Source organism: Pogona vitticeps, chromosome 13 (assembly GCF_051106095.1).
Source record: "Pogona vitticeps strain Pit_001003342236 chromosome 13, PviZW2.1, whole genome shotgun sequence".
Classification (NCBI taxonomy): domain Eukaryota; kingdom Metazoa; phylum Chordata; class Lepidosauria; order Squamata; family Agamidae; genus Pogona; species Pogona vitticeps.
Window position 1 is genome coordinate 3,491,499 of NC_135795.1, and position 13,567 is coordinate 3,505,065.

Here is a 13,567-nt window from a genome sequence, read left to right on the forward strand (position 1 = left end):
GTTAGGTTGACATGTTTTGCTATTCATCCAAGCAGCTTCTTCGGACTGAAGAAGCCACTTGGATGAGTAGTGACATGTTTCAACCTAAAAAGACAGAAGCCCAGTTGCCATAACTCAACGGCCAGATTACAGCGACCTTAATAGGGTTTTCAAGGCATGTGAGATATATATGGAGTGGTTTTCATAGCCGTGAGTATCCATGGCTGAGTGGGGATTTGAAAACAGCTCTCCTAGTACTTCATTCTCCCCATTTCACCACCCTAGCCTCTCTAGAACCATTGAAAAACAGAATTGGAAGGGGCCTATAAGGCGATATGATTCAACCCTTCTGCTCAGTGCAGAAATCCATGGATCTCTGCCAAAGGGAAACAGGACCTTGCTCTAGAGGAGACAGAAATTCTCAACAACCTGTGGGAAAGCAGAGAGGGAAAATCTGTTTGCTTCTTAGTCTGGTCGCTGGCCAGGTTGTTGCTGTGCCACTCCCCAGGACCCCTTCCAACAGGAAACGGTTTGGAGGTCTCTCTCTCTCTCTCTCTCTCTCTCTCTCTCTCTGTGTGTGTGTGTGTGTGTGTGTGTGTGTGTGTGTGTGTGTGTGAAATAAAGATGAAGGGGTCATGTCCTTCTGAAAACAGGAAATCCTAGAAAAGGGTGTGAGTTGCCCAAAATGAGAGGTGCCAGTTTTGGAAACCTGTTCTTGAGCTCTAAGGCTTTGGAATGGAAAAATTAACGAACAGGGTGCAACCAACCTGACAGTCCTAGATTTGGGGTTCATTCTTATGGCTTTGACACATGCTCAAAAACACTCTTGCCTTTCTCATTGCCTTGCATGCTTTAGAGTTTCTGCTGTTAGAAGAATTCACACAGAGGGCTATTCATTCACTCTATTTGGCTCTGTCTCTCACACACACACACACCACTTTGCAGTAGGTATTGACAATCAGGCTAACACCCAGAGCAAATTCATCCTCTCCACCTGACATCACAAGGAGCCGAGTTCAATATTCCTCTTCCATGCAAAACTGTCCCAGTCTGAGTCCCAGTTCCATGCAAAACCAGTCGGGCCTGAAAACAAGAGGTTGGGGTGGGTTACTCTTCCATTTTGGGGTACGGTGCTCTCCTGTTTAGATTGTAGATTTAAACATAAAAGGTAAACCACCCAAAGAGCCATGTTCTGCAGCTCATACGTTCACAGAATTGTAGCGTTGGAAAGCATCTCCAAAATATTCTCGAAGACTTTCATGGCCGGGATCCAATGATTGTCGTAGTTTTTTCGGGCTGTGTGTCCATGTTCTGGAACCTCCAGAACATGGCCACCAAAGAGCCCGAAAAACCTACAATGACCATCTCCAAAGTCTTTGGGTTCTGAAATAGGTAATTCAAAGCTAAAACATCTGGGTCCCCAGATGTTCTTGGACTAAAACACCTGGGAGCCTTCGTTACTACGTAGCTGTGCTAGCAGGTTATGGTCCAAGAACATCTGGGACCCAAGACTGGGAACCACCATCCTAAAGAGAAGGCCATTCAGAATAAGGTGTAATTGGCTAAAACCCAGTGCAATTCAGACTGTCAGATTTTACTTTTGATCATAGAACCATGGAGTTGGAAGGGTCATCAAGTCTAATTCCCTGCTCAGTGCAGGAATCCAAATCAAAGCAGATCAGATAGAGGGTCATCCAATTTCCTCTTGAAGGCCTCCAGCATTGGAGAGCTCACCCAGTCCCTCTGAGATCATGGGCTCCATTGTCGTACTGCTCTAACAGTGAAGAAGTTTTTTTTTCCTGAGATTCAGCTGAATTCCTGTGACTTGAGCCCCTTATGACATGTCCTGCACTTTAGGACGATCCAGAACAGATCCTGCCCACCCTCTGTATAACTACCTTTTATTCACTCATATTGCTGGTCTTAGGCATTTACAAAGTAATTTTTAAACTCTTTACAACATTTGTAAAGTAATTCTTTATGTTTCCATTACATTTCTGTTACTTAAAGAAAACTTAGGGGAAAGAGAATCATAGGAAACATGAAGACTTTTCCAGATGTTTGTGAGGATGCCCTTAAATGTGACTTCGATACATAATTAGGAAAATATTACACATTACAGTAACTACATTCCCACTTCTTGTACCTTCATTTCATTACATTTAACGACCGCCCCCGCCAAGTAATTTATTATCTTTTGCTTGCAGGGTGTTGCTTATGCAGTGTTATCTCCAAATTCTGGGGCCACGTGACCACAAAACAATGCAGTTTCTCACTTTCGTGATCCTTGTATAAAATTCATACTCTTTGCAAAGCGCTGAAAAGTTGCAAAGGCCTTTGTGATTAAGTGCTTCTGACTGCTTTTACACATGGCCAGCGATAACATATTTGAGCTCTTTTCTCATGTTTAATAGCCCAGAACAAAACCCCACGGCTCTCTGAACACCTGGATTCTAACTTATGTTAGTTTTTCAGAAACCAATCAAATCCTCATTAAGGATCAAACACATTGACTATGTTCTAGCAGAGTTTAAATACGCCCTGAATTGATCCAGCAACATGGGGAAGAGGTTTTAAGTGAGGGAAAAGGGAAGTACATGACAAGATACCACACAGATGTGTTTCTAGTTCTGTTTTCTAAACGCATCTATCGGTCTGATGAGTTTATGTACTTAGACTTTGCTAATTGTAAGAGATTTTTTTATTATTATTACAGTGGTGCCTTGCTTAGCAACGTTAATCCGTGCAGCAAAAATCATTGCTAAGCGATTTCATCACTAAGTGATTTTTAAAAGGCCATAGAAACGCATTGAACCCCCTTCAATGTGTTCATATGGGCTCCTAAACTAACCTTAAGCGAAAATCCTCCGTTGCGTCGGCCATTTTCGGTGCCTCTAAAGCGAGGCAACACAGTGGGCGGCCATTTTGTCAGCTGGCTGAAAATGGGGCCTTTGCGATGATCGCGGGGAAGCGATCATCGCAAAGCAAATTTTCCCCATAGGGGCCATTGCAAAAACAGTGTCGCAAAGCGTTTCTTCGCTATGCGGAGCAATCGCTATGCGAGGCACCACTGTATTATTATAGCCCCATTCAAGTGTTACAACTCTGAAAGACACAGTGCAGCCTTTCCCCACACATATTTGGCTGTGCCTAGCCAGGATGATGGAAACTGTAGTCCACCGTTAGCTTCTAATGACTGTTTTGCTGGGGGTGGCGAATGCGCTCCCCGTTTTAGTCCGAAATGTCCATGAGCGATCCGAGTTTCAGAACCTTGTCCTCAAAATGGGTTCAGCCCGTTGGATAGCTCTCACAATGATCAGACCCACACTCAGGACAGGTTCGCTGCCCCCATGAAATCACACACACCAGCTTCTCCGGAATCCAACCCCATCTGAAGAGACAGACACCCTCAGTCCACCTCAGTGTTACACTACACCCCATCATTTTAAAATTCCCACACGTATCCTGATTGCTCTGTAGCCTGGGTGATAGAGAGACAGAAACAAAAACAATATCTGTCCAGGACATATTGACCTGGCTAATGGTGAACGCACTGTGATCTGTCTGTGATTGTTGCTCCCAAGGACTAAATGCTACTTAAGATACATCTGTACTTAAGATACAGCTGCAGTACTAAATCCTCAGTCCATATCATAGGTTCAAGTGCGTAGTGCACTTGTGTGATTTGCAATTTCCCTATTTCTGTGGGTGCTAGAAAAATTTTGCCTGATGCCGTGTGTGTGGCTCGAAGTTGACTTGGAATGGGACATTTACCTATCACAACCTCCTTGCACAACGGGGCCCATGTGTCACATTCCAGTTGCTCTTAAGATAGAAAGAAGGCTGATGCAACAACAAGAGGACGGACACTGCCCATTCCTCTCAAGAGTGGTCAAGCTTTCATAAGACGAGCATTTTTGTGGCTTGTGGGGAGGGAAGGATGATCCTGGACTTGGAAATCTGAGTACTTTGACTTAAGTGGATAGAGGACCCCAAGGATGAGCTCTTAAGCAGTCACCCAATCCGCATCTTGGCTTCCGTTTTTATTGCTTTTGTGGAGCATGAGACTGGCTTCTATGTTGCAGTGGTCCAACCTCGTGTGCGAATCGCAGCACTGTCTCCTTTGCTCTGCCACTGCCGCCGCTGTTGCGCTACTGCCATTCATTAAGTGGTGCTTGTGCAGTACACCCAAGCTGTCATGCATGGTGCATTTGTCTACGCCCTTGGTACACACACTTTTACTTCTGCTAGCCTTCCAGCGGAATGATTGCATGAGTAAACGAGGCATGTTTAGCCAGAATGGATATGTGATCTTTTATTATGATAATTTGTCCTATTCCAAACCATTAAAATGTTCTCGGCTACAGGGGTCCTTCCCTCCCCCCCCCCCCTTTTAGGGGGCAGAGTAAAAGACTTTGCCAAGAGAAGGTTGAATGTCAGTCCTAGCATCTTAAGATAATCTGGGGACAATTAATATTAGTGCTGAAATGACTGTGTCTGAGAATGTAATATGTTATGAATGCTTGTGCGGAGTATATAGAAACATTTTTTTAATGTTTCAGGTTAGAAATTCTAAGCATCCGGTGTTTGCTGCTTCTTTTCTTTTCTTTCTTTTTCTTTCTTTCTATGTTTTTTAATTTGTTTTGATTATCCTTCTCACCCCCTTTATTATTAAAAAGAAATTGTTGCCTTTGAAAACCATCATAGTTCACCTTCCTCCAGCTGATACATTAGTCCAACATAGCTCATTGACGAAAGGGATTTTTTTTTCCAGCCCAATTTAGTATGAGATCTTTCCCCTAGCCTTATACCATGAGTTTTTGATGCTGGAGTTTGTATACAGCCTTTCAGAGTCACCATGATGTCATCGAAAGGATCCCAGCATGTCTCCATCAAGATCCTTAGCAACTCTTAGGTTAACAGGCTATGTCAACACTCCTCTCTACATTCATTAAAATTAAGCACCTTCCCCCTTAACCCATCTGTAAACATAAATTCAATCGGCAGCTAGCGCATGTCCTAGTCAGCAAGCAGTATTGTGAATTTTATCTTCTCTTGCAGAAATCAATTCGTCTTCGTTGCAACAGATGAAATTTCTTGTAACACCTCTGCAGGTAACAATCATTGATACTTCTTGATGCATCCATCCGAGTCTCAATATCCTTTTACACATGCTGCAGTTAATCACTAGAGAAAGCCTAGTAAAGCCCGTAAGATAAATCTTTGGAATAGCTTCACTCAGTTGTAGCTCAGAGCCTCTAGGCTTCGGCGCAGGGAACACGTTCAGTGTTTCTGCTGACGCTGGTGTTTTGTTTCACAGTTACATGATCTAGGAAAGCAACTGCAATTTTCTTTAAAATAAAATCAAAGGAAGGAAGGAAGGAAGGAAGGAAGGAAGGAAGGAAGGAAGGAAGGAAGGAAGGAAGGAAGGAAGGAAGGAAGGAAGGAAGGAAGGAAGGAAGGAGAGAGAGATGATGCTGGAAGGAAGGAATGAGCTGCTGTTGGAAGGAAGGAAGGAAGGAAGGAAGGAAGGAAGGAAGGAAGGAAGGAAGGAAGGAAGGAAGGAAGGAAGGAAGGAAGGAAGGAAGGAAGATGATGCTGGAAGGAAGGAAGGAGCTGCTGTTAGAAGGAAGGAAGGAAGGAAGGAAGGAAGGAAGGAAGGAAGGAAGGAAGGAAGGAAGGAAGGAAGGAAGGAAGGAAGGAAGGAAGGAAGGAAGGAAGGAAGGAAGGAAGGAAGGAAGGAAGGAAGGAAGGAAAGTAACAAGAATCCACAGGTGTGGTTAACAGAGTCATAGCAACTAAGGTAGTAGCCATTGTTTCTGCCAATGTTCCAAATAGGCTCAGAGAATTAGGCTCCATCTAGGCTTCTCTCTCAGGGCATATTTCCTAAACACTCACATGCATGTTGAGTATATGTACTCTTGAGAATTACCCTAACATTAGGAGACTTCATGGGCTTTAGAACTTTCAACCAAGGCTGCTTTATCTGCACCAATAGGAAGGCAATCCTTAGCTCCCGAACTCAAGGGGCAGAGTTGTAGGTTCTTGAGAGGGTCTTTCTTAGAGCTATGGGGGGTGCCCAAGCCTGACTGTTTTAAAGTTTCTCCCTCCCTCCAACTCTTTCTCTCTGTCTCTCTCTCTCTCTCTCTCTCTCTCTCTCTCACACACACACACACACACACACACACAGAAGGTAAAAAGCATGGGGGTTCATGACCAGTTTAGAGGGACCAGCAGCAGATTCTTCTTAGATTAACTGGGTGGCAAGTGTGTAAGATCATCTAAAACCTAGGCACTCTTTGGAAGCAATGTAGGAGTCTGGAAATTGGGGTTACTGCATGGCAGTGTCATGATGATGACAACACTGTAAGGCTCCTCAGACAATCACAGACAGTTTAAAGGTAGTAGATGTTGTTGCTCCCTTGAATGGCAGACTTTGAGGAAATGGAAAAGTCACCGTAAGCTCTAAGAGTTTACTCTAATGTTTTAGGGCAAAAATTGCTTTTAGGGGCAGCACATCTGTTAAATGATGAGACTCCCTTTCTGTTATCATGATTCATGAGCCACATTTATCTCCGGGTCAAACTAGACAGTACCCTCAGTATGTTTTTAGAAGAGGTGCTCCCTCAAGTGACATTAGTCCCTTTCTCATAGCACACAATTATCTTCACCTGTGTATCTTGCATTTAGTATTCATTGGGTCATAACTGGTCACGGGAAGGTAAAGTCTGACTTAATGTGAAAATCTGATTGCCGAGGCTGTTATCACAAAAGAAATCCCATCATGAGGAGGGGAAATGGGTTAATTGTGGAGAACGTTCTTCCCTTTAATGTCTAATTTGACCCTCTGATTTTTTTTTTTGTCACAGAACACATCCCTAATCACCAATGAAATATTGGGTTTTCTCTTAGCCCAAGGAAAGCTTTGCATTGCAATTTAACATCGCAGTTCTATCCATGTTTACACTTGGAAGTAAGTTCTATTTCATTTAATGGGACCAACTCCAAGTGGGTTTAGGACCTCAGCTAGAAATGGGCATGAACTTCAGTTTGGAGGTTCATGCTGGTTGGTATCCATAGATGCCACATTTTCCCTTCTCTTACCTCCCTGGCCAACGACTCACTCACCAGCAGCGTGCTCTCTCCTCTCCTCCTCCTTTTCAGCTGTTCAACCAGTCCCTGGTAGGAGCACGCATTTGTCTGTCCTGCCTCCTTGCCTGAGTGGGTGATCAGCCAAGGTGGCTGGGCAGGATGCCCATGCTCCTGCGGGATACTGGTTGAACAGCCGAAGAGGAGGAAGAGAGGAGAGCACACCGGCTGGTGAGTGGGGGATCCAGCCATGGAAGCAGAGGATGTTCAGCACCTGTGGTGCCATGCATACGAACCAGCACTAACCTCCTAACCAAAGTTTGTGCCCACCTCTAACAGCGACCGAAGCCTGGTATCAGCTGATGCCATTGTACTTCTCACTCCAATGCAATCTTTCCAGGGCTTTTAGCACTAAGAATTATCTTAAGAGTCCTTAGCTAAGCAATCGTATTCACATTTGAACTATGTTTTCATTGTCACTTGAACTCCTAGTTCACTTCTACAACTATTACTGGTTTTCTGTCTTCTGTACTATAATTTGTAAATAATTGCTGGATACATTTCACTGTGTTCTCTGGGATTGTAGGACAGGGCAAAATGGTTCAGGCATGCTTTGGCAGTACTTTCAAAACTGGATCTGGTTTTTGTGACCAACGCTGGATATATATGTATAGTACTGGCTTCTGTTGCACATGCTGACTTTTGAAAACAAAAAAGGAAATCTTTTATCCTTACTGTGATCATTAGAGGAATCCACAATTGGGTGTAGTGGATGGAGTGATGGATTGGGACTCTGGAGAACAGAGATCCACTCCCTGCTCAAGCCCTGGAAGGGCAGAACTGATAAAACCAATAGAGAAGAGCACAAAGCCAAACCACGAAGCAACCCGTTTCGTAGTTTTTTTCCTGGTTCATGCTTCATTTGTGGTTCCAAACTACGAACTACAAAAACCAATGAATCGGGCTGGTTCGGGGTTCATTTGTGAACCAGTTCAGGAACCCTTCTTTTGATTTGTTTTTTTCTGGTTCATGACCAACTCGAACAAACATTTCTAAATAGCTCACTTACCTACTAGAATCGCTGTAAGTCACTTCCAAATCAACAGCACAGAAAACACACACACACATGGTCATTAGAAGAAAAAGATGGTGATGCATCTGTTTCTTTCATGAAATGGGAATGTTTCCATATGTCAAGGAGTAGTGTGAAAAACTGGCATCTTGTGAAGTTCTATGCACTACTCTCGAATGTATAAGAACCCTAGATTTCACCTGTTTCGGGTCACTTACTCTTTAGCAGTAGTGAGAACAATTAAAATATATTCTTCTTTTTAAATGTTGCCGCAAATGCCAACTATTGCATTGGTTTTGATCTTACAGTGAAATGCTCAACTGCTTACTCAGCCTTTCCTCCCTTCCTTCTTGAGATTTTGCTGGCAAAACATTGTCATAATGAGGAAGACAAACATTTCTTTTTGGAAAAAAAAGGAACAGAATGCACTGGGGTGGGTGTCCCTCTTTTCTTTGAGAAAATGGCATTCCATTTTTTCATTGTGGTTTTTTTTACATTTATTTTTCATAGACTGGTCCTGTTTTAAAGGGTCTGATGGCCTTTGGGTTGGTTCTGAAATGTAATTTCAGGAATTGGGTTTTAAGTGAATGGGCCCCTTACGAAATGGCTACCTGTCTATCATGTGGCTATTGGATAGATAAAACCCTTCCCTTTCTCTGCTGATCATTTCCATATGTAAAATGATGCTGAGCATGCTAGAGAAAGAACACAGAGAGTGTGTGTTTTGTACATGTTTGTTTGATTGATTGACATACCGCCCTGTTAGTGCGAACGCTACTCCGGGTGGTTTACGGGATAAAACCTTAAGCCCCACGTGACAAAATGCATCCAACAATGTGATGATTTAACCATTTAGGTCTATGGAAACAAGAAACATGAAGAGCATCTGAGAGAATCAGTTGTTGAAGGCAGCTTTGACTAATGCTGTTTTCCACCAGTTTCTTGAACAGAAATAGACAAGAAGCCTAGTGTATCTCAGATGGTAACTTATTCCAGAGACTAGGGGCCACCACGAAGGGAGTGCAATTCCTTTTTGCCACTTTTTTGGCCTCTCTCAGAGTGGCCACATTTAGCAACCTGGATGGAGAGGAGCTAATTTCCAAGAGAGATAACCCAGTACTGAGGTCCCAAACTATATAGAGCTCAATAGGTCATAACCAGCACCTTGAATTGGATTATGGAATAATTGACAGGGAGACAACGTAGGCGTGTGAGGACCGGGGATTTATGGTTGAATGTACTAGTCACATAATCAATTTATTGCCACATTTTTAACCTGCTGAAGTCTCCATACTGTTTTCATCTGTATGTGCCATCTATACATGCAGAAAGCAACAGTGTGTATTCCCCCCTTGGTTAAAAAAAACAAACTTTTTTTACTACTTCACAAGCAAATCTCCGTTCTGCTTGGGCAATACGTTCTGCATCTGCCCAAGAAGTGTCATTTGCTTCAAATGGTTCACTGGTTCATCGGTTCGTGCTGGTTCAACCAACAGTCGAATGCTGCGGTTCAGTGCCTTGCCCACTCTGGAGAGCGCCCACTCAAAGGGAGCACCCAGAGGAGGCGGGGCAGGAAAGCCAGGGTACTGCTTCCAAGTGGGCACCTATTGGAGGAGGCAGGGTAATCCATGGAACATCTGTTCTGCCCTTGGCCAAATCAGCACGAACCATCAGTCCGGCCATCTCTACTTGAAAGACAACACATACGTATTTAAAGGCCCTTGTCTGCTCAATCATCCGAACGTTTATTAACCATTTATAAAGCTTCGGTCTTTTTTTCAGGCATTATTACCTTCATTTTTTCATACTCTATTTGGAGGATTTCCTCATGCCTTTAACGTTATAGACATGCAATGTTCTCTTTAAGACAACAGGGGTCTCCGACAATAGCACGGCATCATCAGCATATAATAACACTGAGCGGTGCCTTCCTACTATTGTGGAAATTTGGAAATCTGGCTGACTAAGAGTTGGGCCCTGTGAGTTAATATAGAAATTAAATAGCAATGGGGCCAATACACAACCTTGCTTAACTGTTATATGTAGAATATTCACTAGACATTCTCCCAATTACACCTCATGTTCAGGTTTGTGTTTACACGTAGCTTGTCGATAAGCAATAATAAATGTGGGTCTGTTGAAGAGCCCTCAAGCTTACGCCAAAGTTTGTCTCAGAATCAAAAGCAGACTTTAGATCAATAAAAGCTGCCATCAGGGACCCTTTAGATTTACTGGTATATTTTTCCACTAAATACTGCAAATCAGAGCCTGATCCTGGGTGGATCTCACTGTTCTGAAGTCCGCTTGTTTGTCAGTCAAATATTTCCAGATTCTATCCAGCTATGACGTTTCCGGTAAAGGTGTCTAGGGTAGAACTCATTCATTAAAGGCAACAAGCTAACTAGATAAAAATCTGCTGGATTATCCTTCTTTCCCTTTTTCAAGATTAGGATTAAGATTAGGATTAGGATAGCCATACTCTAATCAGATAGCATGTGGGCATTCCAGTCTACATTTGTAAAAATATTTTTCCAATATTGGACCCCACCACCCAATGTTTCTCTTAATTAATTCTGGAGGATTAGCATCACAAGCTGGAACTTCACCTGTTTTTAGTTGGTTTACTAGTTCAATTCCTTTAGATGCTGGTAGCTAATCTGGTAAACTCCTGATAATACGTTCCCATTGCAAAGTGGGTTTCTCTTTTTCTACCTATAATTCACAGGGATAGCCTTCACACAATCAAGAATGAATGATTGAATGATTGAATGATTGAATGATTGAATGAATGAATGAATGAATGAATGAATGAATGAATGAATGAATGAATGAATGAATGTAGCAAACTGGCCATAAACAGCTATTTGCAATCCTAGTGGTTGCTGAGAAGCTTTCTTTTCAAACAGAAAGTTAATCCTATCCAGTGTGAGGAATCTGCCAACTAGATCTTTTCTCCTGGTGAGCACAATTTAGGGGTCTGGGACCAGTAAGTAGTACTTCTGAAAGAAGAATTAGAGATCTGGAGTCCAAATACATCTGAAATGTACATCCCTGTATATTGACATTTTTACACTAAAGCACACAACTAAATTTTCACAATGAATTCAGCAATCTCTTCTGTTGGTACTTTCAACATTACTCATCATAGCAGTAAATAGAGGTGCTTGGCTTACATGGGAATTGACTTATATTCTTGCAGGCACTGCATGTTAGCTCTTAAGGGTAAGATGCCCAACTGGGGAGTGGATGGTTTTAAACCAGCAAACACTGGGATTATCCTTTCTTCCTGCATAGTTGCAATTTGATTAATCCTCCTCCCCCGCCTGGTGAGAAACACTGGCAAACCTTCCTGGCATCTTTGTCATTATCTCTTTGACAGCTTGCCTTTCTTGCTCTCGCAGTTCTAGGTCAGTTCACATGGCTAGTCAAACGTGACAACTTGACAAGATTAAGGCGAGCTGGGGTTCTGCAATTTGTAAATGGAGGGGGGGTTGTACTCCTAGGGTCTGTTGATAACAAAGCGGTGCAAAAGAAACATAAAATAGATGTATATAGACATACACACACACACACACACAGAGAGAGAGAGAGAGAGAGAGTATATATACACACAGAGAGAGAGAAGAACAAGATTATGAGTAATCCCAAAATTATGTGGTTCTACAGCTATATGGCAAAGGGAGACACTTTTTGCCAGACACCCAAAGTTAAATGTCACATCTGTATGGATGTAGGCACTTAGGAGAGGGCCAGAGGACTTGTGAATAGAGATGGGCACAAGCCACCGAATCGACAGTTCGTGCCAGTTCATTTAGTGGCCAAACAGGTGTTTGGCATTTCAAAGCCCTGCCTCCTCTGGCAGGGGCCCACTTGGAGGCATCTGCCCTGCCCTGCCTCCTCAGGGTGCTGCCTCTGATTGGGTGCCCGCTTAGAGGAGGCAAGGCTTTGAAGCATCACATAGCTGTTTGGCTGTTAAAAGACCCAGCACAAACCAATGGCTTCTGCCCATCTGAACTTGTGAACCCACTAAGCAAAAATGAAGTCCATCGGCCACAAGGAAAACATAGAAACACATGGCACTGCAGAAAGGATCTGTACAGATCTGGGCCTGAATCCAGTATGGCGCTGTCTACTAGTTTAGGACCACATGATCCTAATCACGCATCTTGATTCGCTTAACTGGTTCGGTTGCCCTATATGGTTTAGCACCATACAGGAACATATTGCCATTCGTCCTCTAGACCAGTGGTCCCCAACCTTGGGCCTCCAGATGTACTTGGACTACAACTCCCAGAAGTCTTCACCACCACCTCTGTTGGCCAGAATTTCTGGGAGCTGAAATCCAAGAACATCTGGAGGCCCAAGGTTGGGGACCATTGCTCTAGACTAACACTATTGGTCCTCTAGACTAATATTGTCACCTCTAGCTGGTTCCTCACATTTTCAAGTGAGTTTCTCTGTTAGCCCTGCCTGGTGATGCTAGAGTTGAACGTGGGGCCCTCATCTAGCCCAGCATTTGCTCTACCATTGAACTACAGTTTTTCTTCTCATCAAAGGCCTTAACGTGTCACGTGTACATAGGGTGGGTTAATGTCTTGCTCTTACAACAAAGTGACAGCATAATTGAATGTCCAGTAGAACAACAGTCTGGGACTTGCAAAGGAGGAGGGAAAGAGGAAAAAGAAAGGAAGTCATGAGGACAGGCTAGCAGGAGAGATGCCCAGGGAACACCACTGCTTGTAGGAAATCTTGTAACAGCCCTCTATGGCTCTGGTTCCCAGCCTTGAGTCCCCAGATGTTCTTGGACTAAAACTCCCAGAAGCCTTCACCACCAGCTGTGCTGGCCAGGATTTCTAGGAATTGCAGTCCAGTCTGAGGACCCAAAGTTGAGAACCAGTGCTCTGTGGCTTCAGGGATAGCGCTATGCTCCTAAACCTTCTCTCTCATCCGTTTGAGGACGTGTCCTCAGAAGTCATGTGGTTTAGATTTCAGGCTAAGCCAGTGACCAGAATCATGTTTGACCCTCTATACTTTCTGGTTTTGCAATCCTAGATAGGTTGGGGGGGGGGAATAGAGGTTTATTAAGACCCTATGGACAGGTATGTGGGTAAACAAGGCACTCGTGATGACTCTAGATTAGGTGGAAAGTGAATATTCAACTCTTCAAATATTGTTGATTTGAAATTCCCCGCATCCTTCGCTACTGGCATTTCTGGGCTGGGAGCTGATGGAGGTTGATGGCATATATAAGGAATTACACATTGCCCAACTCTACTCTAGAAGAACCCTTGTTCGAAGCCTCTTAAGTCCATGTTTCGCCAAAATCATTCAGTTGGGGAGACTGGTCGCAGTGGGACCAGTTCAGAAGTGAAGTTCAGCTCCATAAAATTATTCCTACCATTTCCCCCCTATCTTTCTCCTCTCCTT

At 43.5% G+C, this 13,567-nt stretch overlaps 1 protein-coding gene across 35 annotated transcripts in view; it reads left to right on the top strand.

Annotated features, from left to right (window-relative positions):
• The window catches only part of RBFOX1 (RNA binding fox-1 homolog 1), a 1,225,669-nt gene that overhangs the window by 1,198,985 nt on the left and 13,117 nt on the right, over positions 1 to 13,567 (top strand). For 7 of the 35 annotated variants that reach the window (XM_078381447.1, XM_078381445.1, XM_078381448.1 and 4 more), the window contains one exon: positions 5,041 to 5,093. The exons of the other annotated variants lie outside the window; for them this stretch is intronic. In XM_078381447.1, the coding sequence (XP_078237573.1) occupies positions 5,041 to 5,093 (53 nt within the window). The remainder of the gene's footprint in view (positions 1 to 5,040; positions 5,094 to 13,567) is intronic. 35 annotated transcript variants of the gene reach the window in all.